We start from the raw sequence: 25,439 nt of genomic DNA, 5'->3' as shown, positions 1-25,439 counted from the left end.
TGATGTTTCAATCTGCTATATGATCGCACTGTGGGTACCTTGTTCACGGGGCATGCACAGTGGACCTCTTTCTGTGAACCGATGGACCTCCCTCACAAACCCGGAAGCGGCAGATGGTTTCTCCATCCTCCTGCCCATGGCCCGAGGGTCCCTCTCAAGGATGCCCCACCCATGCACCGGACTCGGAGCTGGGCCTGGACTTGAAGCTTGCGGAATTGGCCAATGCAAGTTTGCCTCTCCACAAACCGGCGCTGCTTCCCGCGGTGTGACGAGATCGTTCCAGCGGTCGGAAACTTTTTATTCCTTCCCTTCGTCCCCGGTGACGTTCAAGGTGACTCACTGAGTGACCATCTCCATTGATATTGAAACAGCGAATCGATTCCAAACGGAGCTCGGGATATCACTTCCCCCCACCAAACGGCCCTCCGGCCTGTATTCAATCTGCGAAGATGGCATCTCGTAGCCTCTTTGCCTCCTCGCCGGCATGGCGCAGGTTAGCGACCCAAGCTCGAGATGTCCCCCGCGTGGCACCTTCTATCGCCACCCGGAACAGCAGCTCAACCTCAGCCATTGCGTACAAGGCCATCCGTCGCCGGCAAGCGCCCCTCCCGATCGATCAGCCACCAGCGTGGTCCGCTCAAGCGGCCGTCTCCAATATCCTCTACGAAACCCCGACCCCGTCCGCCGCCCCTCCCAAGCGGCACGTACTCAACTGTCTCGTACAAAACGAGCCCGGTGTGCTCTCGCGCGTCTCCGGTATCTTGGCCGCCCGCGGCTTCAATATCGACTCGCTCGTGGTCTGCAGCACCGAGGTGGTGGATCTCTCCCGCATGACCATCGTGCTCACGGGCCAGGATGGCGTCGTTGAGCAGGCGCGTCGACAGTTGGAGGACCTCGTCCCTGTGTGGGCCGTGTTGGACTACACAGGAGCCCCCCTCGTACAGCGCGAGCTCATCCTGGCCAAGATCAACATTCTCGGCCCCGAGTACTTCGAGGAGCTGCTCGCCCATCACCGTGAGATGACGGCCGAGAGCCCCGACGCCGAAGGCAACGGTCAGGAGGTCACCGACTCGAGCCTTGTGGAGGCGGCTAAGGACTTCCACCCAAGCAAACTCGTTGCCAGCGAGGCGCTCCGCCACAAGCACGAGCACCTAAAAAGCATTACCTACTTCGCGCACCAATTTGGCGGCAAGGTTCTCGATATTAGCACTAACAGCTGCATTGTTGAGGTGTAAGTAGAGTCATATCTCTTGCCAAGCCTTTTTGACTCATTCTAATCGCTGTCTGTTCCAGGTCTGCGAAGCCATCCAGGATAGACTCGTTCCTGAAGCTTATTGCTCCCTTTGGCATCCTGGAGTCGGCGCGCACCGGTCTCATGGCCCTGCCTCGCTCTCCTCTGTACGGGCCTGACGAGGATACGCACGTGAAGGAGGCGGACGATGTTGTCGATTACAGCCAGCTCCCCCCTGGCTAAGTATTATAGTGTGGCGTAGGTTGGGAAAATGTATTGGTCATGTATCAGTGGGCAACTGTTTTCATGTGACTCAAAATAATTGATCAATATGAAACTTATTTTGGTATTGTGAACTTTTTAGTCCCCAGCGCCGAAAGCCACGCCTGCTTTGACTTGGAAGTAGTAATGTGTAACTGAAAATCAGACCCGGATCGCCTCGTTTATAGGATCTTGCCCTTGTTGACGACAAAGGCTTCCAAGGCAGCTGCAATAGTCAGTTAGCAAGACTTCGCGGGTGAGAATCTCAAAGTAGCACATACCGGCAGCAGCCCAGAGCCTGTTCTCGGCCTCCGGGAAGACAAGCGACCTGGAACCGTAAAAGACCTCGTCATCGACCTCCTCGGGGTGCCTCGGTAGGCAGTGCATGAACTTCCAGTCGGGCTTCGCGCCGCCGCGCTTGGCGAGCTCGTTGGTGATCTGGTACCCGGCAAACGCCTTCAGCCTCTTCTGGCTCTCCTCCTCCTGGCCCATCGACACCCACGTGTCGGTCACGAGGATGTCGGCGTCCTTGATCGCCTCCTCGGGCACGTGCGTCTCGGCCAGCTGGCCGGGACTCGCCACGCCCTCGCCCGCCGCCAGGATCACCTGCTTCATCGCCGCGGGGATCCCGTACCCGGCCGGCGACGCCACCGCGATGTCCAGCCCCATCTTGACGCACCCGATCGCCAGGTCGAAGAGCACGTTGTTGGAGTCGCCCACCCACGCCACCTTGAGGCCCTCCAGCCCCAGGCTCGCGCCGGTCGGCGTGCGCGCGGGGAAGCTCTCGTGAATGGTCTGGAAGTCGGCGATCGTCTGCAGCGGGTGGTAGTCGCTGGACAGCGCGTTGATCACGGGTACCGAGGAGTGCGCCGCGAGGTCCGCGACCTCCTTGTGCGCCCCTACGCGGGCTACCATGCACGAGGTCATGGAGGAGATCACCACCGATGTGTCGTAGAGGGATTCGTTTACCTGGATGGCTGGTTAGTGTCGGGAAGAGCGGAGGTGGTTCGAATGAGTGGTGGGGTTTGCACATACCCCGAGTTGGATGTCGTCCTTGCCCAAGAACATGGGATGGCCACTCATCATTTGCACGGCCGCTTCTGTCGAGACACGGGTTCTGGTGCTGCGCTTGTTGAACATCATAGCCACCGTCTTGCCAGTCAGGGCACCGTGCAGCGGTTTCGGGGGTTGCTGGCCGGCGGCGAAAGCAGCCTTGACGGCGGCCTTGTGAGATGACGCATTGAGGACGAGTTTTGTAAGCTCGGCCGGGCTGAGATCGCTAATAGACAAGAGATGCCTGGGCCCGGAGGCACTTGACAAAGATCGGGTCTGAGGATGAGCCATGGCAGATTTGAGGGTGCGGCAAGCAGCACGCGAAAACATAGACATGGCGGTGGAAACCCGGAAATTCGTAGAGATTCAGTTTTGGGGGGAGGTCCAAATTGCTGAATCTTTGGTGAGTTTAGCGGAGAAAAGTGAAGCTGAGATAGCCTCCTGTGATGGCAGGGGCTTGTTGTTTTATCCACAATCGACACGTCGCCGTGAGTCAATCAATACAAGGTCCAGAAAAAAGATGCCACAACCTCGATGACTCGCCGAAGTCGCTCGCCTGGGGATTCTGGACCCTGGATGTCTCACCAGTTAGGTTTTCCACGTTTCCATTCACAGCTTTATCCTCAATTAGAGGCCCGATCGAGATTAACTCCCAAATAACTTACAGTGATACTCTGGGCTCACCAGATATTTTGTGATTCTAATGGAGTGAAAGTGAAGCTGTCGACTCTTCAAAACAACCCTGATGGCAGTCTTGAAATTGTTGAATTGGCGTTTCTTGGTGTTGGATTGGCACTGTGGGCTGACGAATTAGCGGAGAACCATTGGACGTTGGCTCTCCACTCTGGGGTTGTGGCCGGGGTTGGGAAGCGGCCCCCTGGTCTGGTGTTGGAACGGCCAGCTGTGTCTCGTTCGAGCCAATGAGCATTGCTTTGCTGGACTGAAGCAGCGACAGCCTGACGAGGCGCGCCATGTTTCAGGCTTTCAGCCGCCTTGCCAGCGAAACATGCGCCACGAAGACATCCAACAACCAACCCCATCGCCATCTACACAGTACATACATCATCGCTATCGTGTCGTCATTGCACCCCGCTCATTCTCGCGGCAAACGCTAGTTACTTTCTTTACAAACAATCAATTGTCCCACGCAACTACTTCCCGAACTTGTCAAGTCGAGCCGTACAACCGCGATGTCCTCCATTTGAGCGAGCGATTGCATCATTACCTGTAGTCGTCCGCTGGCCTGAGGACAGCCCCGGGCAGCCTACGCTTCCGTTTCATCGCCTTTTCTGATACCACCTGTTATTGTCGGAGCCCGTCGAGATGGCCGACTCAGAACGGGCACCGCTCCTTTCTGTCGCGGACGGCAGCAAAGACTCCGAGTCTCGCGAACCCGAAGAGTCGATCGAGTCAACCCCGCTATTGACCAGCTCGGCTGCAACATTGCAACACGAGGACGAGCAGGATGACGACCATCACGACGACTCAGCGTCTATTGCTTCGCGTGCCACAAACACATCTTCCGTCAAGTCCGCGAAGAGCAAATCGATACGATGGCCATCCATCATCGCCATGATTGTCTTGGCATTCTCCGCGCTTGCCATCATGATCCTCGCGTTTATTGTTCCGACCGCCGTCGAGGAGTATGCGAAGCAAGCGGTCGTTCTCGAACCCACGAATCTGTCTCTCGAGTCCATCACAGCCAACGGTATCAAAGCCAGGGTGCAAGCCAACTTCCGGCTGGACGCACAGCGTGTTGTGAACGAGCACGTCAGGCGGATCGGCAGGGCGGCGACGTGGGTTGTAGGAGAGCTCGGGACAGAGGAGACCAAGATTAATGTCTACCTACCCGAGTATAACGACGTTCTGTTCGGTACTGCCGGTGTGCCTCCGCTGAAGGTCAGCATCGTGGACGGTCGCAACAACGCTGTGGATTTCGTGGCCGATCTTGCTCTGGGTGATGCCGAGGGCATTCGCTCGATTGCGAATAAGTGGCTGGAGGGGAAATTGGGTTCCGTCCGCGTCCGGGGGCAGGCCGATGTCCAACTCAGGGCGGGCATCATTCCGCTGGGAACACACTCCGTTGTGGAGTCACTGACGTTTGAAGGTCAATCTCTCTATCGTTCATTCGCTTCCCTGTACCTCGGAGAGAAATCTCTATTTTGAATTACTGACGGAATGCTACATGGTTACCATGGCCCTATTCTTGTGAACCGTTGCTGATGAGTTGTGCAGGCAGCAAATTGCCTCACATGCCGGAGTACAACATCACGAGGATGAATTTCAAGGAACAGCCTGTCCCTGGCGAGCGCAAAGCGATGGCGGCCGAAATTACGATCCAGTCTTTTAACAAGTACCCGATCTCTTTCGACATTCCGGAGCTCGGTTTCGATATCCTCGTCCCTGGATGCAGCCCTACCGACCCCTCCATCCTTGTGGCCGCCGCTACAACCAGCAGCATAGCCGTGCGGGCACACGCAGACGTAGTTGTGAATGCTCACGGCCTCATTAAAAAGCTGCCCGCTTCGCTCACCCAGATCTGCCCCAATTCGGACTCCTCGCCCCTTGACATGCTCTTCAAGAAGTATCTCGACGGCAAAGCAGCAACCGCTCTCGTTCGGGGTCAAAAGCATCCGGTTGGGGACACCCCAGGCTGGATTACGGACATCCTGTCCAGCGTTACCGTTCCTGTGCCGTTTCCTGGACGCTCGTTTGGTAACTTGATTCGAACCTTTTCCCTGACCGATGTCCACTTTACTATGCCGGACCCCGATGCGGAACCCGATGATCCCAGATCCAACCCACAAGTCTCTGGAACCATCTTGGTTCTCGCAGGTCTTCCTTCCGAGATGAATTTCTCGTTGAACGTCACCAACCTACGGGCGAACGCAGATGTTTTCTACAAGGGCAACAAACTGGGAGAGCTCAACCTGAAGAAGTGGCAAAAAGCGAGCTCGAGGCAGATACCAGCTAAGAAGAAGGGCAGTGAGGCCGGGCTGGAGATCCGGTCACGTATCAAGGACGCGCCTCTTAACGTGACCGACTCGGACGTCCTAACCGATGTTCTTCAGGCTCTCCTGTTTGGCGGGGAAGTCATGCTCAGCATCAAGGCTCTTGTGGATGTCAAAGTACAGACGATACTCGGCCAGCTGGTGGTGAAGGCGGTCCCTGCGGAGGGGAAGATCCCAGTAAAACGTCCGTCTCCTTTCTGATGATCTCGTCAGTCGCCCCGGTTCGGGTTTTGCTCTTCCGTCTGCGGATCGGGTTCGGTCGGCAAACTAACACGAGCCTCACGTAGCTCTCGGAAAGGACCTCCTGGGCGCTGCTGCACCCAAAGTCGGAAAAGTCGAGATCACCGACACAACTCCTACCTCTCTTTCACTACATGCATTAGTTAATATTACAAATCCAACGCCCTACTCGGCACGCATTCCTTTCATCAGCATACACGTCGAAAACAACGGCACGATCATCGGCGAGGCATTCGCAGAGAATATTGATATCAAGCCAGGCAATAACACAAACCTGCCCGTCTCGGCCGTATGGAATCCGTCAATGGGCGGGGAGGAGGGCCGCGAGCGTGGCCGCAATCTCCTCTCGGAGTACATATCCGGCTACAACACCTCGGTCACCGTCCGCACCCACCGCGGCAGCATCCCAGCCCTCCCACTCCTCGGCGAAGCCCTCTCCCGCCTCAACTTCACTCTCCCCGCACCCCGACTCCGCCTCCCCGGCGGCGATGACGACGACGACAACGACAACGAAAACTCCCAACCCCACTTCATCCGCGACGCGACCTTCCACGTCTTCTCCTCGACGGCCACCTTCACGCTCGTCTCCCCGCTGCTGCACAACACCATCTTCATCGACTCGGTCAACGCCACCGCGCTGTACAACCACACGGAGCCCATCGGCCACATCGAGTATGCCCTGCCCTTTGCCGCGCCCCCGGGCTACTCGCAGACCCCCAGGCTGCCCGTCGACTGGTCGCTCGACTCGGTCGGTTATGGCAAGCTCCGTGAGGCGTTGGGCGGGCGGATGAAGCTTGATGCGCATGCCGTGGTGGGGGTGAGGTTGGGGAGCTGGACGGAGAGGGTTTGGTATGTGGGCAGGGGGATTGGGGCGGGGGTGCGGTTGTGATTTCTGGTTGTTGTTTTTTCTGCGCGTGTTTCCTGCTGGTTGTTAGGGGGGGCTTTGTATGGCGTGGTACCTAAGTGAGGGTTTGATTTGTTTCCTTTAAGGGGATACGGAGTTTAGTGAGACGGAGGGATATATGGGACATGGGACTTGGGACTTTGGCAGTGACGGCGTGTGTTATAGAGGGCAGGGCTGAGGATTATAGGGCCTGTTATTGGGATGGTAGGCGCATGGTATACATACAGTACAGGTATTCAATATGCGTGAAATTCGTCAGTTACACCCACTAAAGGGTCCTTCAGCGAGGCATCACAGTCCCAATCAGTGTGCATATATTCAGATGTTTACATCAACCAGGGGTCAGCAACCCTCTCGCCTGGAACTCTCTCGATGTGATGCCAAGACCCAAATTCAAAGTTGGTGGGGTACCGCACGTCATAGGAGCCCTCCCAGGAGGTGCTGCAGTGGCTCAATTCTGTCGGCTGACGCGCTTGTGAGAGCTGCACGTGTAGAGTTAATAGGTTGCATAGGTAATGGAATTGCCTCTCAATGAGGGGTTAACTTGTATTCCCCGTATCTTCCAAAGCTGTGTTCTAACAAGTAGATTGTCGCTCGAGCTGGGGAAGCACTCAACGACGCGCGGCACCAGGGTCCTCTGAAGTTAGTGGGCCACTCCCTGTAAGACGAATCCGGCACAGGCAGCACGGCACGGCAAGCTGGTCCGTTCCGCAACCACCACGAGCTGAGCTTGCGACATCGCTACCTACACCTAAGTACTCAACACAGCTCATTGCTTTTCCTCGACGCTCGCAGCCGAACCACAGCACAAACCCCGAACCGAACCGAACCCGAAATGTCCTCGCAGGACACGCCCTACCGATAGAAACACAACCAGGATGCGCGCCATCCTGCCGGGCAAGCCCGAGTCGCGGCTCCAGGCGCTGGCGACGGGGTGCTGGGAGTCGAGGCGCATCACCGTGAGTCCTTTTTCCTTTTATAGCCCAATCCCATATCTCCCTTACGATACCGGCCAGCTGACCCCGACCCCGACCATGCTTCCAGGCCTACATCACCGGCAACGCCCTCGCCATCCTGGGCGACCCGGACAAGCTGCTCCAGACCGTCTACGACGACGACCCGGACCCGCTGCAGGCCGTGGCGCTCGACGAGGCCTCGGGCAAGATCGCCGTGTGCACGCGCCGCGTCGTCAGGGTGTACCGGCCGTTTGGCGTCGGCAGGGAGGCGGACGCGCTGCAGTGGGCGCTGCAGACCAGTTTTGCTGTTGCCGATGGGGAGGCGGGGGTTGGCGGAGGAGGGGAAAGGGGGGGAGGGGAAGGAGGAAATGGGGAGGACAACAATGGGCCCGCCGTGTCGCTGTCCTGGGGCGCGTCCGAGGAATTGCTCGTCGCCCATGCGAGCCTCGAGCTGTACCAGACGTCGGTTACCCTGCCGAAGCCTGAGTGTTCGTGGCGGAAGCGGCTCGCCAACCCTGTTCGGCTGGCGAGTCTGTCCTACGACTCGGCGTATATCGCGTCGGTGGGGGAGTATGATAGGCTGGTCAAGGTCTGGCGGCGGCTGAGCTACGGCACGGGGGAGGTCCGGTTCGATTTCATCTACCTGAGGCACCCGAAGCCGGTGACGGGGATCCAGTGGCGACGGCCGCATCACGTCGACCAGACGATCGAAAATGCGCTGTACACGTTCTGCGCGGATAATGTGCTGCGCGTGTGGGTGGGGTCGGATAGCCATGGGCATCAGCACCTGCATTTGTGGGGGAACCTCGATTTGGGACATGCGATTCCGAGACAGGAGCCTCCATCTTCCAAGGCGGAGGACAGTTCGCGCTGGGCGTTTGTCATGCACGGGGGGGATCTCGCTGCCGCGACTGAAAAGGCTGTTCAGGAGGGAACGCAAACGAAGGAGGGGGCCGCTGCGCTGGAGCATCTTATCAGCGTCGCGAATCGCAGCCCGGAGATTTGTGTCGTGCTAGATGGTCGGGGGCGCATGTCTGCGTGGGCTTTGGAGAACATTGGGTGTAAGACCAACAAGTCCAACGTATTCATCGTGGCCCATGTTACGTCTCCGGAGCTAGACTTCCTGAAGGGAAACCCGGTCGCAGCGAGCCCACATGTCGAGGCTTATAGTTATTGTCATTCTGGAGGGCACTTGCACATCCTGCTACACTTCTTTGATGGCAGGATCGAGGTCTACCGCGGCAATATCGCCGCCTTGTTCGACCAGAACCCGAAAAGGAGACGGTTAGTTCAACGGGCTCTCTGGACGGGGCATTCGCGGCCAATACGCAAGATTGTGCGAAACTTCAGCGGCAGGGCCATTGTCTCACGGACGGAGCATGGGCAAGGCGTAATATGGAAACACGAACTGGATGCTACGCGGACCGGTCTCGCCCGGCAGGCGGTGATTCCAGAGCAGGGGCATATCCACAGGATGTGCCTCCTCAGGAACGGTCGATTCGTCGTCTTCCTCCGCCACGAGAACATCTCGCTGTGGGACTGCCGCCAGTCGGAGCCGGCGATGCTGGCTGAGCAGAAATACGATGTGCCTGGGAAGCCGCTATGTCTCTTGGTTCTCCCGAGGCAAAAGGTTGAGGACTATACCACGGCGCATATCGCTACTATCACATCGGAGAAGAGGGGGGTGGTCTGGGAAGTCAAGTTCCCCTTTTATTCCCGTACCCACTCCACGACCCCTACTGTCAACGGAGCCAAACATCAACAACCCTCGGTGCACGAGTTCGCTCAGTTCAAGCTCGAAGACGCAGGCGACCTAGCCTACGTTCTGCCCGTCGACCCGGCCGGCACCACCCCGCACGTCTCGGGCTTCCTCGACGTCTTTGCCCGCGACGTCGCCATCTCATACACCCACTCGGGGCGAGTCGAGTTCTGGACCGCCCGCGTCGGCCACAGCAGCGACGGCGTCGAGTGGCTATCAACCTGTTCCATGGAGACCGGCGTCTCCAACCCCGCCCTCGTCAGCGGAAGCACGCGCAAAAAGGCGGCGCTCGTCAACGCGGCGCGGTCCGTCCTCACCATCTGGGACATCCGCGGCGCCCGCCTCGAATACACACAAGACTTTGAAAACACGCACACCATCCGCGACCTGGACTGGACCTCCACGCCCGACATGCAATCCATCCTCGCCGTCGGCTTCCCGCACCGCGTGCTGCTCCTCTCGCAGATGCGCTTCGACTACCTCAACGAAGGGCCCGCGTGGGCCGCCATCCGCGAGATCTCCATCCGCGACTTCACGCCCCACCCCATCGGCGACTCGGTCTGGCTGGGCGACGGCCACCTGGTCATCGGCGCTGGCAACCAGCTGTTTGTGCAGGACCGCCGTTTCGATGCCGGCAGCTCGCTGGTTACCAGCCTCCGCCTGCCGCAGCGCCGTGTTGGCCAGAAGCATTGGGATTTGTTTGAGGTGGTGCAGCGGCTGAATGGGCCGCTGCCCGTGTTCCATCCGCAGTTTTTGAGCCAGTGTATATTGGCCGGGAAGATCGTGTTGGTGCATGCTATTCTGATGGCGCTGTATCGGACGCTGAAGTTTTGGGCTGAGGGGGATGAGTTGGATGATTATTTGGGTTTGCAGCTGGAGGACTTTTATGAGGTCGATCATGTGCGTTTTCTTTTCTATTTCTTTGCTGACCTACCTATTTCGTGGTTAACGGTGGGGAGTTGACAGGCTGTTGGTGCTGACGGTTGGCAGACCACCAAGACGTCGTCGAACAAGGACGCGGGCCAGTACCTGGAGCGGCGCATGTCGTACGACGACGGCGGCGACGAGCCCTTCTCGGAGGAGGTGGCGGCCGAGATCAACGAGCGGCTCACGCGGGTCGACGTGGCGCAGCTGTCGGGCCACGAGCAGATCCAGCTGGTCGACATCATCGAGTGCGTCGGCCTGGTCGAGAAGCAGCGCCGCTCGCTCGACGAGAACGGCGCCCGCTTCGTGCTCTTCTTCCGCCAGCACGCCCTGCGCAAGGGCCGCACCAGCGAGATCCAGATGGGCTGGCGCGAGATCAACTGGGCGTACCACTCCACCAGCCAGGACGTGCTGGTGGACTTTGTGTCGAAGCAGAGTCATGGGAAGATGCTGTGGGAGAATGCGAGGGAGAGTGGGATTTTTATGTGGTTGGCCGATAACGCTGCGGTGGTGAGTTATGTTCTTGTCGCCCTAGGCACGCAAAAGGGGTTGCTGACAGGAGAGCAGAAAGCACAGTTCGAGGTGATCGCACGCAACGAGTACACGAAAGGCGATCTCAAGAACCCGATCGACTGCAGTCTGTTCTATCTGGCACTGAAAAAGAAGACGGTTTTGCAGGGCCTGTGGCGCATGGCGTCCTGGAATCGCGAACAAGGTGCCACGCAGCGGCTACTAGCGAACAACTTTGAGGATCCCAAATGGCGGAGGTCGGCGCTCAAGAACGCGTACGCCCTGATGAGCAAGAGACGTTTCGGTAGGCTTTCCCTTCCCGCCTCTCACCGCCTCAACTAACAGCAGCCAGAATATGCGGCCGCCTTCTTCCTCCTCGCCGACCACCTGCACGACGCAGTTAACGTCTGCCTCAACCAGCTCAAAGACCTGCAGCTGGCCATCGCGGTAGCGCGCGTGTACGAGGGCGACTCGGGCCCCGTGCTCCGGCGCCTCCTCGAGGAGGAAGTGCTCGCCATCGCGGCGCAGGAGGGCAACCGCTGGCTGGCGTCGTGGGCCTTTTGGATGCTGCACCGCCGCGACATGGCGGTGCGCGCTCTTATCGTGAGTGCCAACACCTAGAAGCTATCATCACAGCAAGGGAGCAGCGACGACAAGTCTCTCCCCCTCCCTCCCTTCACCACTATACCATAACAATAGCCACCACAAACACCCCCATCCCCAAGCCCAGTTAGCTAACCGCCCACACCACCCACAGACACCCGTGTACACGCTCCTCGAGACGCCCGGGTCGCCGGACCCGCGCTCGCGGCTGTTCCTGACCGACGACCCGGCGCTGGTCATCCTGTACAGCCAGCTGCGGCAGAAGACGCTGCAGACGCTGCGCGGCGCCAGCAAGGTCACGCCCAAGGTGGAGTGGGAGTTTGTGCTGCACAATGCGCGGTTGTATGACAGGATGGGGTGTGATTTGTTGGGGTTGGATTTGGGTATGTTGATCTCTTTCTTTTCAACTTACTGCTGTTTCGGTGGGGGTTCGGTGATGCTGACTTAATGGTGGTGGTAGTGCGGAACTGGGAGTTCCTCCAGCCTGCCGGTCCTGCCGCCGGCCTGGGTGGGGAGGTGAACCCGTTGAGATTGCTCAGGAGGAGGGAATCGCTGGTCGTGGCCGACTTGCCCGTGTCATCACAGCAGCAGCAGCAACAGCAGCAACAACAGCAACAACAAACTGTGCCGGCCGAGATGAAGTCGGGCGGACACTTGCCTAAGCAGCAGCCGGCACCGACGGCGTTTGAGGAGCCGGATGCGAATTCGTTGTTGGATAGTTTTGGGTTTTGATGGGGAGGGTTTATTGGGAGGAGTTCTATCTTATTTTGTTTGTTGGCTTGGCTTAGCTTACCGGTCTCGTTTTTGGTGTTGCATAGTTGGCGTCGAGTTATGGTGGGGTGAGGTGGGAGTGGGTTAAGTGTACTACTAGGCAGGTACCACAAATGTGTGTAAAAATGGGTACCGTGTCGTGTGTAAATAGCAAGAAACATAGTAAGGCAGAGCACCGGATAGCAGGTCTGGAGGAGTTGAACTGCGGTGAATTTAAGCTACTCTTTTATATCAATATTTACTCTTCGAGGCGGTCATCCGATGTGTACAAGTATGAGAGCGCTCAGCGGGAGTCCATCACTAATTGCCTATTTCGGTTAGTGCTTTATCACGACATTCCTACCTCGAACGTGATTGATGGACTCACTCGGCTCGCGGGCCAGAGCGGCTGTTTTACTGGCCCCGGTCTTGTGCAGATTGATCGTTCATCCCAACCACTCAGCACTCTCAGTCATCAACGTATTATTCATCAACCAAAACCCTCCCCCCATATCATCCCTCTCGAGTCCGCTTCACTCGGCCAACATCATCATCCATGTAGTAGCGAACAGTCCCATATTCTTTTTCCATTTCCTCCTCTCGGCGGATTCAACAACCGCAGTTAGTCACCACCATCAACCGCAACCATGACGAACCCCTCCAAAGCAACCACCACCACCAGCAGCACAACCACCACCGCCACCGACGATGCCACCACACCACTCCTCCCCCCACCACCGCCCTACTCCCCACCCCCCGACACCCCCCCAGCACCACCACCACCACCACCACCACCACCACCCCGCTCCTCCCCCCGGGTAATCGAAGGCCATTCCTTCACCTGGCGCGGCATCCTCGTCGGCCTGGCCGTCGGCCTGGTCATCTGCTTCTCCAACATGTACTTCGGCCTGCAGACCGGCTGGGTCAGCACCATGAGCATGCCGGCCTCGCTGATGGGCTTCGGGCTCTTCCGCCTGCTGCGCGCCCGCCTGGGGCCGCTGCCCTTCTCACCTGTGGAGAATGTGCTGGTGCAGACGGTGGCGGGCAGTATGGCCATCATGCCGCTGGGGTGTGGGTTTGTGGGGGTGCTGCCGGCGATGAATTATTTGTTGACGCCCGAGGAGCAGGGGCCGATCGTGCTGGGTTTGGGGAAGCTGGTGTTGTGGAGCTTGGGGCTGTGTTATTTTGGGGTGGTGTTTGCCGTGCCGTTAAGGAGGCAGGTGGTTATTAGGGAGAGGTTGAGGTTTCCGAGTGGGTTTAGTACCGCCGTGTTGATCAGTGTGTTGCATGGGAAGGCCAATGAGGGGGAGGGGAAGACGACGACCGAAGGGTTTGCGAGTCTTGCCGCGAGGGAGGGGGAGGGCCAGGTGCAGGCGGTGAGCAGCGCGGATGGGGAGGGCACCAAACATGCCGAGTCGTGGAGGCGCAATGTGCGGTTGCTGTTGATCTGCTTTTTTGTGTCGGGCGTGTTTACGCTCGCGACCTACTTCCTCCCGGTGTTGAGGAATATCCCCGTGTTTGGCTCTGTCGCTGCGAGCACGTGGTTGTGGACGCTCAACCCTAGCTTGGCCTATGTCGGCCAGGGCATCATCATGGGGCCGGCCACAACGCTACACATGCTGCTTGGTGCCGTCGTCGGGTGGGGGATCCTCTCGCCGGTGGCCAAAAGTCAAGGGTGGGCGCCAGCACCGGTGGGTGACTGGGAAAATGGCAGCAAGGGGTGGATTGTCTGGATCTCGCTGGCCATCATGTTGGCGGATGCCGTTGTCAGTTTGGGCTATCTTGCACTCCGGTCGACCATCCCATACTTCCCGGCGTTCCAGTCGGTACCTAGCCGGGTCAAGACGATGTTGGGTCGGAGGTCGCACGCAGGGTACACCTCTATCAGCACTAGCACCGATGCTGACGACACCACTTCATCACCTAATCCCAGGGACAGCACAGTCTCGGATAGAGACGACAACCCCCTGCTCGGCGAACGCCAACGCGAAGAGGAGGGAGAGGAAGATGACGCACCCGCCGACCAGCAAATCAGCGACCGTCTCGTCGCCATCGGCCTCATCCTTTCTATCATCTTCTGCGTTGTTTGCATCCACATCGTCTTCGGCGATCTCGTCCCTCTCTACGCTACCATCACCGCCGTCTTCATGGCCCTCGTGCTGAGCATCATGGGTGTCAGGGCCCTGGGCGAAACCGACCTAAACCCGGTCTCGGGCATCAGCAAGCTGGCCCAGCTATTCTTCGCCTTGATCATCCCCCAGTCCAACAAGTCGAGCGTTTTGATCAATTTGGTGGCCGGTGCGGTATCCGAGGCCGGTGCCCTGCAGGCGGGTGACATGATGCAGGATCTCAAGACGGGGCATCTGCTCGGGGCTGCGCCGAAGGCTCAGTTCTGGGGTCAAGTTATTGGAGCAACCGCCGGGGCTGTTGTCAGCGCATTCATCTACCGGATGTACACGTCGTAAGTGTTTTGTGTTCCCCCGGATCGTCCAGCTAGCTAACCCCCCATCAGCGTCTACCAAGTCCCGGGTGATCTCTTCCAAGTCCCCACCGGCTACGTCTGGATCTTCACCGCCCGCCTGGTCACAGGCAAAGGCCTTCCGCCCATGGCCAAGGAGTGGGCCATCGGGTCTGCTATCCTGTTTGCCCTCACCACCGCCGTGCGGACGCAGACGGCCGGCACACGCTGGCACCCCTTGATCCCGGGCGGAATTGCCGTCGCCGTGGGCATGTACAACGTCCCGTCTTTTACTCTGGCACGGACGATCGGGGGCCTGCTGGCCTGGTGGTGGCGGTCTACCATGGGGTGGAAGGATACGCCCTTGATTGTGCTTGCTTCAGTAAGTTGCCGGCTATTTTCCGTGGGAATAAAATGGTTTACTGACAGTGCCTAGGGCTTCATTCTCGGCGAGGGGTTCCTGAGCATTGTGTGTTTGATCATGGAAAGCGTTGGCGTCCCTCATCTTGGGAATTGATAGAGGGCGGATGTCTAGACTACATTGCGTGGCGTTTTGGATATACTGTCGACATCGATGATGACTTGGAAGCATGGGGGGTTGGATGATAGGGCAAGATACCTGAGTCTCAAGATACCCGCACATTTCCCATCTATTTTTATTGCAAGACTACCCATCATTTACTTGTACCTGACCCTCAGTTCAGCTGCCATGTTTGAGCCTGTTTGTCACCGCCTTCCAGCCCCCACGTTACCCTGATATCAAGACCACGAGCATGCCCTTCTTGGGTAGAGTAGCGAATCTCGCCCGCCAGCTTCTTCCCCGGGCCAACCTCGATCTCCTTGGCCTTCGTCTTGTCAATCAAGTACAGCCCTTGCCTCCAGTGCGTTGCGGTATCGAATGGCCCCGTAGTGAACGCCACGCGCTCCCTTCCTCCGGCAGCCCACTCCTTCGCCGTCAACCTCGCCTCGACCACCTCCTCCCGGCTCTCGCCAAAGAAGCAATCAAACCACACCAAGAACCCATCCAGCGCGTCCACCTTGTCCGACAGCGTCGTCTGCCACTTATCCTCAAACACCAGGTCCTCCACCTTGGCCGTGTGCAGATCCAGCATGCGGAACGCATGCGCCTCGCCGCACACGGCGTCCCCGGGCATGACGGTCATGCGGGCCTCGGCGTAGATGCCGGCCTGCATGGCGCGCATATCAAACCCATACACATCCCGCCACCAGTCGATATTCTCGGCCACGTACTCGCCATCCGACACGGGCGCGACCCACATGCTGGCGTGGCTGGGCACGAGCAGGCCGTCGGGCCTGAGGTAGCGGTCGCGCGCGAAGAAGACGCTCGGCAGCATGGCCTCGTACAGCAGGCAGTAGCCCATCCACTCGGACACGATGACGTCGACGGCGTCGACGGGCAGCACCACGTCCTCGATGCGCCCGCGCACGCACGTGATGACCCCGTCGAGCCCGTTGCGGAACACGTTCTCCCGCGCCTTGTCCAGGATCGCGCTGTTGTCCACCGCGATCACGCGTGCCGCCCCCGCCCGCGCGCAGAACATGGACAGGATCCCCGTGCCGCACCCGATGTCGAGGACGGTCTTGCCCGCGAACAGGTGCTTGTTGGCGTAGATGAAGTCGCGGTAGGCGTTGGTGCGCACCGCGTCTTTGATCATGGTCTCGTGGATGTCTTGAGTGGGGGTTAGTTGGGTGGTCGTTGTTGATAGGACCAGAGGAGAAATGGCTTACCGCTGTGGTCGTACGACTCAAAGTAATAGGCCGAGTCGTCCCTGACTGGCTCCTCGGCATCAGCAGGGGCAGCAACAGCACCCGGCTTAGAAGCCCCGGCCTTGTCGGCCTCCTCGTCCACGCCCCAGCGCTTGTCGAGCGTCTGCTCGACCGCCAGCCGGTAGTTGGTGAACTGCTTGGTGAGGTCCTCCAGCTCGGCCTGCATCTGGGCGTTCTTGTGCAAGAGCTCGTCCACGGCGGGGGCCTTGGTGCCCGCCAGCGCCTCCTTGCCCTCGGCCGCAGCACCGGCGTCCGCCTGGCCCTGCCCAAGCTCGGGCAGCTCGTCCAGGCAGAAAATCAGCGCGTCATCCTCCAGCACGGGGATGAGCAGCGAGTCGTCGGCTAGGTGGTCCGCCGTGATCTCCGTTGGCAGCGAAGTGCCCGACTTGACACCCTTCCGAACTAGATCGGTGTTAGCCCCTCATTCCTGACTTCTGTCTATCAAGATGTAGAATAGTATGAACTCACCCAGGTTGATAAGTTTCACACAGCCGTGGAAATCCAAGCCCAGCCGGTCCCGAACGGCGAGAAAGTCGAACCCGAACTTGTCCTTGCAGTACGCCAACATTGATGGCGCATCAGAAAAGACCTTGTCGTCGAGCAGGGAGACGATGGAAATCCGCTCCTGCTCCTCGTCGTCGTCCTCATCGCCGGGCTTGTTGAGCCAGTTGTCTTCTTCATTGTCCGATGACGAGACCGACCCCGAATCGGAGCGAGGGAATGCTTCCGTCATGTTGTCGTATAATTCCTTTTTTTTTCCCTCTTTTTGGCGGGGTTCTTTAAAAAAAGGAGGGGGGTGAACGGACTGGGGTGGTGAGAGTGGGATGTGAAGTGGGATGTGAAGTGGGATGGAAAGCGATTCTTTTTTTCCACATGTGGATCAGAAAACTTAAAAAAGTGTGCGGGGAGACGGCCTGCAGACTTTGCGGTGCAGCGCTACCTACCTCTCTGTGTGTGCCTGGTACCACAGGACGGTGTAATAGAGCTCGAGAAAATACAATCAAGGTAGAATATATATCCTATGGTTAACATAATATGTTTCCCTCTCGCAGAGCGGGTTTAATACTTTTTACTCCCCCAAGTCTACCCCTTTCTCCCCTTCCCCAGGAGACGGACTCCCTAGCAACAGCCGTAAACATGGGGGACCTCTCGTCCCATGTCCAACGCATCTAAATCTTGGTATTGTATTCTCATGTACCCGCTAAAAATGCACATCATAAGCCTCGCCTGCTTTTTAAGACCGGACAAGTTCAAAGACTGGCTAATGTCAAAGATATAACCCCCCTTATTTCCCACCTTTCTCCTCATCCTCATCCTCATCCTCGTCCTCGTCGTCGTCGTCGTCCTCATCATCGTCATCATCCCCATCCTCATCTTCACCATCCGACACCTCCTGTCCCAACGCCTTAAGCCGTTCCTGCAACCACCGTTAGCCCACCGACACCACCCACCCACGGCGCCAAAAACACGACAAGCACTCACCTTATACTTAGTAATCTTCTCCTCCAAATCCCCAAACACCTCCAACATATCATCCAGCTCGCCCTGCGCGCTCTTCCGCTCCTCCTCCTTCACTTTCACCAACCCCCTCGCCTCCCTAACCTCCCCCTCTGCCTTCCCAACCCTCGCCTTCAGCCCCTGCACCTCCCCCTCCGCCTTCCTCGCCCTCCCCTCCGCCTCCCTCGCCCTGACATCCGCCTCCCCCACCCTCCCCTCCACCTCCCCGACCCTCTCCCCCGCCCTCTTCACTTCGACCTCCTTCGCCCTCAACGCAGCCTCCAGCTCCGCCACCCTCGCCTCCCGCTTCCCAACCACCCCCTCCAGCACGCCCACCCGCTCCTCGGCCGCCGCCCGCCCCTTCTTCGCGTTCATCACATCCACCTCCAGCCGGCTGACCGTCGCCCGCAGATCGGCCATGTCGGCCTCCCACCGCCGGCGCGCGCGCTCGACCTCCTGCTCGGTTGCCCTTCTGGCGTCGCCCGCCTGGCGGAGGGCGTCCTCGCGGGAGCGCAGCTGCTCCTGTAGGGCGTGTAGGGCGGCGGTTTGCTGTGCGTGCTCGCGCTGTAGGGCTTCGCTGGTGGTTTTGAGACGTGCCGCGTCCGCGCGGCTGCGCTGGAGTTCCTGCTGTTCGTGCGCGAGCTGCCGGGTGAGGGCGGCGCCGGACTCCTGCGCGGTGCGGATGGCGGCGTCCTTGGCGGTGAGCTGCTGGCGGAGGGCGGTGGTCTGGTCGTGGGCGCGGGTGAGGTCCGTGGTGAGGGCGTCTTTGGTCTTGCGGTGGGCTGTTTGCTCCTGCGTGAGCTGCTCCGTGAGGGTGGCGGTTTGGGTGTGGGCTTCTTGTAGGGCGACGGACTTCTCGGTTGCCTCGGCGCGGAGGGCATCGACGAGTTTGCGGGAGACGCCCTTTTGGATGCCGTTGGTCACGACGGAGGTCTCTGAGTCAGGGTCGCGGTCGATGGCGCGCAGGATGCGGCTGTAGTGGTCTTTGAAGAACTCGACGAAGGTGTCGTCGAAGTAGACGTCGGGAAGTTTTTGGTCCGGGCCCAGCTCCAGCTTCTGGGACAGGACTTCGTGGTCTCGCATCAGTGGGTGGGAGCGCAGCCTTGATAGTTTGTCGACGTAGCGATCACGGCCCATGCGTGACATGATCATTTCCCTGACCTTCGTGCGCGGGACGGGAGAGTCCTTGGTCGAGAACTCGTAGACCACGCCGGCCAGCATCGCGCTCAGGCCTTGCACCATCGCGTCACCGTTGGGGTTTTCAATTGCCGCCTGTATCAGGCCCTGGAGATTGGTGAATTCGCCGAGGAAGTCGTTAACTCCCTCAAGGTCCTCAAACATCCAGCATAGCAACAGCATTAGATAGCCAATGCTGATGCGTGGGTCTTCCGACTTGGCGACGCTACTAAGCAGGTGAGCCGTCATGGTCTGGATGCTCGTGACGACTTCTTCGCCGCTTTCTTCGTCGCCCTCGGTGACGCTCATAGCCAGGGCTTTTGTCTCGGGGTTGTCATGCAAGAGGTGGAACATGAGCACCGCGGCGAACCAGTATCTGTACGGGTCTGCCGCGGCCACCTCCGGGTCTAGCTGCAGGAGGATTGTGAGGGCGTTGGTGAGGTCGTCGGCGTGCGCCTTGTGCGTCCGGACAGCATGGTCGAGGAAGTGCATACGGATCTCGGCGTGCTTGTAAAAGTACGCTTGGAGGCACGTGCAAGCAGCCATCCGTAGGTCGAACGCCGGAAGTGAATGCACGGCGAGGACGAGGTCCAAGAGGCCGTCGATGATGTAAACTTTGGGGGCGCCATTCACTTGGGCACCTTGTCCGTTGGCGACGGGGTCGGCGAGCGGCGACGGTACCTGAAACCCGGCAAACCTGGCCTGCACACCAGCGTTACCCCTGATCATATCCGCGCATGCGAGCAGCGCTTCTGATTTAATCGGCAGTTCGGCAACGTGGGAGAATGCGATCTGGAGAGTACTCTCGAGGACGGGGCCGCCTCGTACACGGGTCCGTCCGCCGGCTACTAAATCACCCACAAACGCCTCCTGGTTCAGGGGCGTCCCAGCCGCGCCGGGAACAAGGAGTAGCCGTATCACGGCGAGCATGGCGTACACATTTCTGTTGCGCTGGACTTCCACCCACTGCGCGATCTCCTGGCCGTCCTCGCCTTCTTGGTAGGCATCCCGCAGGAGTCGGCTGATTTCTGCAACATGCCCCATGTCCCGGAACATGGTCTGGTTCAAGGGGTTCAACCGTAGCAGGTTGGCCAACAAAATCAGGCAGTCCTCCGCCACCCTCGCGCCACCCGCGAGACCCCCCTCGTTGGCGATTATTTCAAATATTGGCGCAAACCCCTTTTCCAGGGTGACCAAATTCTGGACGACGTTGGAAGACGGCGTGAGATCTGTGAGCAGCCCGATTGCTTCGTTACGGACCGCGTCTCTCGCATCCTCGAGTACCGCCACGAGTCGGGGGATGCCGTCGCTCGTGTTGACGATGCATTCCTCGGTCCGTTCAGTCCGCGCCGACAAAATGGCTGACAGCAATTGCAGCGAGTAAAGCCGTGAGTAGAAATCCGTCCTCTCTTTCCCCAAGAACCCTAACAATAACGCGATGTTCTCATGCCGCTGTGTGAACTCGTCGGCCACCCACAGGGCGATTTCCTCCGAAGCTTCGGGACTGTCCGGATCTGGGCTGAAGAGCATCAGCAACGTCTCCAGGGCCACCTTGACCGTGTCCACATCCTCCCCATCGCGACTGAGGCTGCCAATGAGGCTGCGCAGGGCGCCTGATGCAACCGAAGCGGGGTACTGTTTTGCAAAACTGCGCAGGCCCAGGATGGCGGCGCGGCGGTCTTCGAGCAGTGTCGCTGTGCTCAGACGCCCGCTGAGCACCGGAATGGTCTCGCTCACCGACTGCTTGGCCGGGGCGGTGGTGATGGTCGAGAACATGGACATGGTGGTGGTGGTGATTGGGGTGGGCGAGCGAGAGGCCGTGCGTTGTTATTAGATGCCATGGAGGAGCATCGGCTCTAGTATAGTAGGTAGTTTATCCTGTGACAGCAACTCGAGAGTGTTCGTGGTTCGGTTGGCTTTTGTCTTGGTCAGGGACAATTTCGGTTTTCGAATTGGTCGAGTCGGGGGTGGGGGGGCCGCAGGATGTGGCTCTCGGGTTGAAGAGTACCAAGGGAGGTAATCTGTATTCGTACGATCTCGTTCCTGTTGATGCAAAATATTCCAGGATGGGTTCTGCATCTACCTTGGTTCCGCGCGGAAGGCCAAGGCCCTGGGGAGTGGACAGGTGTGCATAAGGTAGCTCGGTAGGCAACCCGCTGTCTTGGGTTGGAGCTTGGATGATTGGGAATGGGATCGGAACACGATGCGGTCGAGCTCCGTAACTAAAATAATGTGGGTCTAACCCTGATTCCTGTGTTACCGTCATGGTACTGACAGGGAGGCGTATTGTTCTCTCCTGCGAGTACTTGCAGTTAATTGACCCACTTCTTTCAGTGGCATTGAGTGACCAAAAACGGGAGGATTTTCGTGGAGCGGCTCTGAGCACGTTCTCTCAAACCATGAACGCGAATTCTTTGTCGCGCCTCACACTTTTCCCTTTTTTATACAATCGACTATACCCAACCAGTCTCGAAAGCTGGTGTCAAAGAGGTCGGGTTTTCCACCGGTATTGACTGCAGTTGTAGGAACAAGTCACCTTGGTCCGTCTTTGTTTCGCACGGCTGTATACTATCGCTTCGATTCGCATTCCGTTGCGAAGCCGACGCCGCTCCAAACCATCTCCAGATTATTTCGCCTCGTCGACCACTTTCGCATCGGGCTACCCCATGTGCACCGACGAAGCGACGTTTCGCATTAATACCCTACACCAAGCGCGACATCTTGCGAAAGCCAGTCCCGGCTAGTCGCTAGTCGTGACCACGAACCACTTCCCCGACCGACAAGGCAACGTCTGCCTGCTGACAATTTTACAAACCTTTCGCCATGGGTATTCCGGCTGCCTTCAGGTGGCTCTCCACCAAATATCCCAAAATCATCTCCCCCGTCGTCGAGGAGAAGGCTCTTGTTATGGAAGATGGCACTGTCGTCCCAGTTGATGCGACACAACCCAACCCAAATGGGGAGGAGTTCGACAACCTGTACCTGGACATGAACGGCATTGTTCATCCTTGCTCGCATCCCGAGGACCGCCCGGCGCCCAAGGATGAAGAGGAGATGATGATTGAGGTCTTCAAGTACACCGAGCGCGTCGTCAACATGGTCCGCCCGCGCAAGCTGCTCATGATCGCTGTCGGTAAGCTCTCTCCCCACCTTGCTACCCTTCTTGCTATGATTTCAATGCTAACACATAGCAGATGGTGTTGCACCACGAGCCAAAATGAATCAGCAGCGGTCCCGCCGATTCCGCGCCGCCCAAGATGCCAAGGAAAAGGAGGAAGACAAGCAGCAACTCCTCAAGATGCTTCAGAAAGAGAAGGGCAGTACTGCCAAGGAGGAACCTGTCGAAACTGTCGTCAAGAAGGCCTTTGACTCCAACTCCATCACCCCGGGCACACCGTTCATGGACATTTTGGCCGCAAGCCTGCGGTATTGGTGTGCTTACAAGCTCAACACGGACCCCGCGTGGGCCAAGATGAAGGTCATCATCTCCGATGCTACTGTTCCTGGCGAGGGTGAACACAAAATCATGGAATTTGTCCGCTCGCAGCGCAACTCGCCCGAGCATGACCCCAACACTCGCCACGTCATCTACGGCTTGGACGCCGATCTTATCATGCTGGGGCTTGCTACTCACGAGCCTCATTTCCGTGTCCTTCGTGAGGATGTCTTCTTCCAGCAGGGCAAAGCAAGGATGTGCAAACTCTGCGGCCAAAAGGGCCACGACGAGAGAAATTGCAGAGGTGAGGCAAAGGAGAAAGACGGCGAGTTTGACGAGAAGGACAAGGCGGAGCCCCTAAAGCCCTTCATTTGGCTCCATGTCTCGATCCTACGTGAGTACCTTGCCATTGAGCTGAACATTCCCGATCTCCCATTTCGCTGGGATCTCGAACGCGCCATCGACGACTGGGTCTTCATGTGCTTCTTTGTCGGAAATGATTTCCTGCCTCATTTGCCCGCCCTCGAAATCAGGGAGAACGGCATCGAGACCCTCATGGCTATTTGGAAGGACAACCTCGCCGTAATGGGTGGATACGTGACCAAGGACGGACATGTGGACCTCGACCGCGCACAGTACATCCTTAGCGGTCTCGCCAAGCAGGAGGACTCCATCTTCCGAAGGCGGAAGGAAACCGAAGACCGGCGGGAGGCGAGCTTCAAGAGACGCAAGCTCAACGACCGACAAGGTAATGGCAGAGGCGGAGCCCACGATTCGCCACTCAGTGGTAGGGGAGGGCGAAGGGGAGCGCCAGAGGCGAACGGGCCGCCGGCGGGGATGAATCTTTTCCCGGTCGCGAGCATTCCCAAGCCCGTCGGCATCACTCACGACATGGTGGTGAACCGCCGTGCGGTTGACCAGGCCAATGTGGCCAACAAGAGCGCCGCGAGCGTGCTCAAGAGCCAGATCCAGGGACTTGTGGCCCAGGTTCAGAAACCCGATGGTGACGAGCCCAAGGAGGAAAACCCGGCGGCGAAAACGCCACCTTCAGCCCTTGGGAAACGCAAGGCGGAGCTCATTGAGGAGGAGGCCACCACTGCCTCGGACACCACTTCGGATGCCGAGACCCCTGCTACCCCCTCGAGCGAGGAAGGCCCAACCGACACGGTCAGGCTCTGGGAAGAGGGTTACGCTGACCGGTATTACGAGCAAAAGTTCAAAGTGGACCCCAAAGACATCGCCTTCCGGCACAAGGTTGCCCGGGCATACGTCGAAGGTCTCGCCTGGGTGTTGATGTACTACTTCCAGGGCTGCCCCTCGTGGGAGTGGTTCTACCCATACCACTACGCTCCGTTTGCGGCTGATTTCGTCGACCTGGGAAAGATGAAGATCAGCTTCGAGAAGGGCAGGATATCGCGGCCTTTTGAGCAGCTCATGAGCGTCCTTCCGGCCGCCTCCCGCCATGCCATTCCGGAGGTATTCCATGACTTGATGACCCAGGAGGACAGCCCGATCCTCGATTTCTACCCGGAGGACTTTGAGATTGATTTGAACGGTAAGAAGATGTCTTGGCAGGGTATTGCTCTTCTTCCCTTCATCGAGATGCCCCGTCTGCTGGATGCGATGAAGACCAAGGCACATCTTCTGAGCGCCGAAGACCAAGCGCGAAACGCGCCGGGTCACGACGTCCTGCTCATCTCGGACGCGCATCCGGGCCTCTATGAGGATATCACAACCCACTTCTACTCCAAGAAGCAGGCCGTCCCAGAGTTCAAGCTGGACCCTAAGAGAAGCGACGGCCTCTCCGGCCAGGTCGAGAAGATTGAGGGCTACGTCCCGCATGGCTCGCTTGTGTACCCGCTCGAGCGCAACACCATGCCGGACGTCGACTACGACCGGTCAATGAGGTATGTACCCTTTTCCCCTGATAGCTTTATCAAAGAAACATGTTGCTAATACTATGTCAACAGCGTGAACTATGATATGCCAACCAGCTCTCACATTCACAAGTCGATGCTCCTTCGCGGCTTGAAAATGCCCACGCCTGCGCTTGACAGGAGTGATGTCGACTTTGTCAGGAGCAAGGGGCGAGGGGCCGGGAGAAGCTTCGGCGGCGTGCCGTTAAGGAATAATTACAACGGCGGTGGGCGAGGAGACAGGATCAATTATGCCGGTGGGCCTCCCCGTGGTGGAGGTGGACGTGGCCGCGGAGGTTATCAGCAACATGATCGCGGCTACGGAAACGGCTACGGTGGGGGTGGTGGTGGTGGTGGTGGATATGGCAACGGCTATGGTGGCCACCAGCAGCACGCCCCGCCCGCCCAGCAATCATGGCAGCCACCCCCGCCGCCCGGCTATCCTGGGTTCGGTATTGGTGTGCCACCTCCGCCGCCTCCAGGTCTCTCCGGTGGTGGTGGTCACAACCAAGGGTATGGCAACCAGGGATACGGCGGCCAGAACTATCGAAATGACCGTTACCCACCGGGGCCGCCACCGCACGGAGGCTACCAGGGAGGTGGCTACCAGGGAGGTGGCTACCAAGGGGGTGGCTACCAAGGGGGCGGCCACCAAGGGGGCCATCAGGGGCAGTACCGCCCGCCTCAAGGCCAGGGCCAAGATCGGCGCCAGGACAACAGGTACGACGGGGGTAATAGGAATCGCGATTCACGGGGGTACGGGAGGTGAGGATGCTTAGGGTCGACTGTAAGAGAGACGACTTGCAAGGGGTGGTATTGTCATGCTATATAGGCTCATGTTTTGCTCATTGCTGTTCGATCAATGCGGATAACGGAGGAACCTCTCAGGAATTGCTTATGTTTTTGTCAACCATTCGCTTCGGGGTTTACCCCATCACATTTTGTCCAGTGGCCCCTCATGGCAGT

At 58.5% G+C, this 25,439-nt stretch overlaps 7 protein-coding genes across 7 annotated transcripts; 4 read left to right on the top strand and 3 right to left on the bottom strand.

Moving 5' to 3' along the window:
- Positions 1–147: 147 nt before the first annotated feature.
- B0H64DRAFT_345823 (small subunit of acetolactate synthase-domain-containing protein) lies at positions 148–1,585 on the top strand. The gene is made up of 2 exons (XM_062801323.1): positions 148–1,231; positions 1,294–1,585. The coding sequence occupies exons 1-2, from the start codon at positions 450–452 to the stop codon at positions 1,472–1,474; spliced, it is 963 nt and encodes a 320-aa protein (XP_062656880.1). The 5' UTR covers positions 148–449; the 3' UTR covers positions 1,475–1,585.
- Positions 1,554–3,333, bottom strand: B0H64DRAFT_404147 (Aspartate/ornithine carbamoyltransferase). Its single transcript, XM_062804373.1, has 4 exons — positions 3,211–3,333; positions 2,528–3,117; positions 1,774–2,461; positions 1,554–1,718 (listed from the first exon to the last, which is right to left on the bottom strand). Exons 2-4 carry the CDS (start codon positions 2,879–2,881, stop codon positions 1,675–1,677), a joined length of 1,086 nt encoding a protein of 361 aa, XP_062656879.1. The 5' UTR covers positions 2,882–3,117; positions 3,211–3,333; the 3' UTR covers positions 1,554–1,674.
- A 210-nt stretch (positions 3,334–3,543) lies between these two features.
- On the top strand, positions 3,544–12,446 carry B0H64DRAFT_345817 (RAVE protein 1 C terminal-domain-containing protein). Its single transcript, XM_062801322.1, has 12 exons — positions 3,544–4,652; positions 4,781–5,740; positions 5,844–6,681; positions 7,566–7,659; positions 7,745–7,905; positions 8,005–8,350; positions 8,492–10,315; positions 10,406–10,849; positions 10,907–11,153; positions 11,202–11,452; positions 11,607–11,835; positions 11,913–12,446. Exons 1-12 carry the CDS (start codon positions 3,869–3,871, stop codon positions 12,182–12,184), a joined length of 6,450 nt encoding a protein of 2,149 aa, XP_062656878.1. The 5' UTR covers positions 3,544–3,868; the 3' UTR covers positions 12,185–12,446.
- Positions 12,447–12,973: 527 nt separating this feature from the next.
- Positions 12,974–15,334, top strand: B0H64DRAFT_404136 (OPT oligopeptide transporter protein-domain-containing protein). Its single transcript, XM_062804372.1, has 3 exons — positions 12,974–14,663; positions 14,715–15,042; positions 15,097–15,334. The coding sequence occupies exons 1-3, from the start codon at positions 13,099–13,101 to the stop codon at positions 15,175–15,177; spliced, it is 1,974 nt and encodes a 657-aa protein (XP_062656877.1). The 5' UTR covers positions 12,974–13,098; the 3' UTR covers positions 15,178–15,334.
- Position 15,335: 1 nt separating this feature from the next.
- B0H64DRAFT_363900 (S-adenosyl-L-methionine-dependent methyltransferase) lies at positions 15,336–17,311 on the bottom strand. Its single transcript, XM_062801817.1, has 3 exons — positions 16,917–17,311; positions 16,410–16,850; positions 15,336–16,350 (listed from the first exon to the last, which is right to left on the bottom strand). Exons 1-3 carry the CDS (start codon positions 17,179–17,181, stop codon positions 15,356–15,358), a joined length of 1,701 nt encoding a protein of 566 aa, XP_062656876.1. The 5' UTR covers positions 17,182–17,311; the 3' UTR covers positions 15,336–15,355.
- Positions 17,312–17,334: 23 nt separating this feature from the next.
- B0H64DRAFT_363899 (p115 like vesicle tethering protein) lies at positions 17,335–21,298 on the bottom strand. Its single transcript, XM_062801816.1, has 3 exons — positions 18,141–21,298; positions 17,931–18,077; positions 17,335–17,865 (listed from the first exon to the last, which is right to left on the bottom strand). The coding sequence occupies exons 1-3, from the start codon at positions 20,901–20,903 to the stop codon at positions 17,734–17,736; spliced, it is 3,042 nt and encodes a 1,013-aa protein (XP_062656875.1). The 5' UTR covers positions 20,904–21,298; the 3' UTR covers positions 17,335–17,733.
- Positions 21,299–21,789: 491 nt separating this feature from the next.
- Positions 21,790–25,353, top strand: B0H64DRAFT_211261 (exoribonuclease 2). Its single transcript, XM_062799433.1, has 3 exons — positions 21,790–22,254; positions 22,316–24,464; positions 24,528–25,353. The coding sequence occupies exons 1-3, from the start codon at positions 21,945–21,947 to the stop codon at positions 25,240–25,242; spliced, it is 3,174 nt and encodes a 1,057-aa protein (XP_062656874.1). The 5' UTR covers positions 21,790–21,944; the 3' UTR covers positions 25,243–25,353.
- Positions 25,354–25,439: the final 86 nt, after the last annotated feature.

This window comes from Chaetomium fimeti (genome assembly GCF_033439085.1).
Source record: "Chaetomium fimeti strain CBS 168.71 chromosome Unknown B0H64scaffold_6, whole genome shotgun sequence".
Lineage (NCBI taxonomy): Eukaryota > Fungi > Ascomycota > Sordariomycetes > Sordariales > Chaetomiaceae > Chaetomium > Chaetomium fimeti.
The sequence above is the reverse complement of the archived record's forward strand: the minus strand, read 5'-3'. Positions and strand labels throughout refer to the sequence as shown.

Excerpts from the sequence above, each read along its gene's own strand:
- B0H64DRAFT_211261 (XM_062799433.1), top strand. The coding sequence starts at position 21,945 with ATGGGTATTCCGGCTGCCTTCAGGTGGCTCTCCACCAAATATCCCAAA. Across the intron at positions 22,255-22,315 it reads GCTGCTCATGATCGCTGTCG|ATGGTGTTGCACCACGAGCC; the intron begins GTAAGCTCTCTC and ends AACACATAGCAG. Across the intron at positions 24,465-24,527 it reads GACTACGACCGGTCAATGAG|CGTGAACTATGATATGCCAA; the intron begins GTATGTACCCTT and ends CTATGTCAACAG.
- B0H64DRAFT_404147 (XM_062804373.1), bottom strand. The coding sequence starts at position 2,881 with ATGTCTATGTTTTCGCGTGCTGCTTGCCGCACCCTCAAATCTGCCATG. Across the intron at positions 2,462-2,527 it reads AGGACGACATCCAACTCGGG|GTAAACGAATCCCTCTACGA; the intron begins GTATGTGCAAAC and ends CCAGCCATCCAG. Across the intron at positions 1,719-1,773 it reads CAGGCTCTGGGCTGCTGCCG|CTGCCTTGGAAGCCTTTGTC; the intron begins GTATGTGCTACT and ends TGACTATTGCAG.
- B0H64DRAFT_404136 (XM_062804372.1), top strand. The coding sequence starts at position 13,099 with ATGTACTTCGGCCTGCAGACCGGCTGGGTCAGCACCATGAGCATGCCG. Across the intron at positions 14,664-14,714 it reads ATCTACCGGATGTACACGTC|CGTCTACCAAGTCCCGGGTG; the intron begins GTAAGTGTTTTG and ends ACCCCCCATCAG. Across the intron at positions 15,043-15,096 it reads CCTTGATTGTGCTTGCTTCA|GGCTTCATTCTCGGCGAGGG; the intron begins GTAAGTTGCCGG and ends GACAGTGCCTAG.
- B0H64DRAFT_363899 (XM_062801816.1), bottom strand. The coding sequence starts at position 20,903 with ATGTCCATGTTCTCGACCATCACCACCGCCCCGGCCAAGCAGTCGGTG. Across the intron at positions 18,078-18,140 it reads GGAGGGTGGGGGAGGCGGAT|GCGAGGGTTGGGAAGGCAGA; the intron begins GTCAGGGCGAGG and ends CAGGGGCTGAAG. Across the intron at positions 17,866-17,930 it reads AGAAGATTACTAAGTATAAG|GAACGGCTTAAGGCGTTGGG; the intron begins GTGAGTGCTTGT and ends CGGTGGTTGCAG.
- B0H64DRAFT_345823 (XM_062801323.1), top strand. The coding sequence starts at position 450 with ATGGCATCTCGTAGCCTCTTTGCCTCCTCGCCGGCATGGCGCAGGTTA. Across the intron at positions 1,232-1,293 it reads AACAGCTGCATTGTTGAGGT|GTCTGCGAAGCCATCCAGGA; the intron begins GTAAGTAGAGTC and ends TGTCTGTTCCAG.
- B0H64DRAFT_363900 (XM_062801817.1), bottom strand. The coding sequence starts at position 17,181 with ATGACGGAAGCATTCCCTCGCTCCGATTCGGGGTCGGTCTCGTCATCG. Across the intron at positions 16,851-16,916 it reads TGTGAAACTTATCAACCTGG|TTCGGAAGGGTGTCAAGTCG; the intron begins GTGAGTTCATAC and ends ACACCGATCTAG. Across the intron at positions 16,351-16,409 it reads TGAGTCGTACGACCACAGCG|ACATCCACGAGACCATGATC; the intron begins GTAAGCCATTTC and ends CCCCCACTCAAG.
- B0H64DRAFT_345817 (XM_062801322.1), top strand. The coding sequence starts at position 3,869 with ATGGCCGACTCAGAACGGGCACCGCTCCTTTCTGTCGCGGACGGCAGC. Across the intron at positions 4,653-4,780 it reads GGAGTCACTGACGTTTGAAG|GCAGCAAATTGCCTCACATG; the intron begins GTCAATCTCTCT and ends TGAGTTGTGCAG. Across the intron at positions 7,906-8,004 it reads GTCGTCAGGGTGTACCGGCC|GGGGGGAGGGGAAGGAGGAA; the intron begins GTTTGGCGTCGG and ends AGGAGGGGAAAG.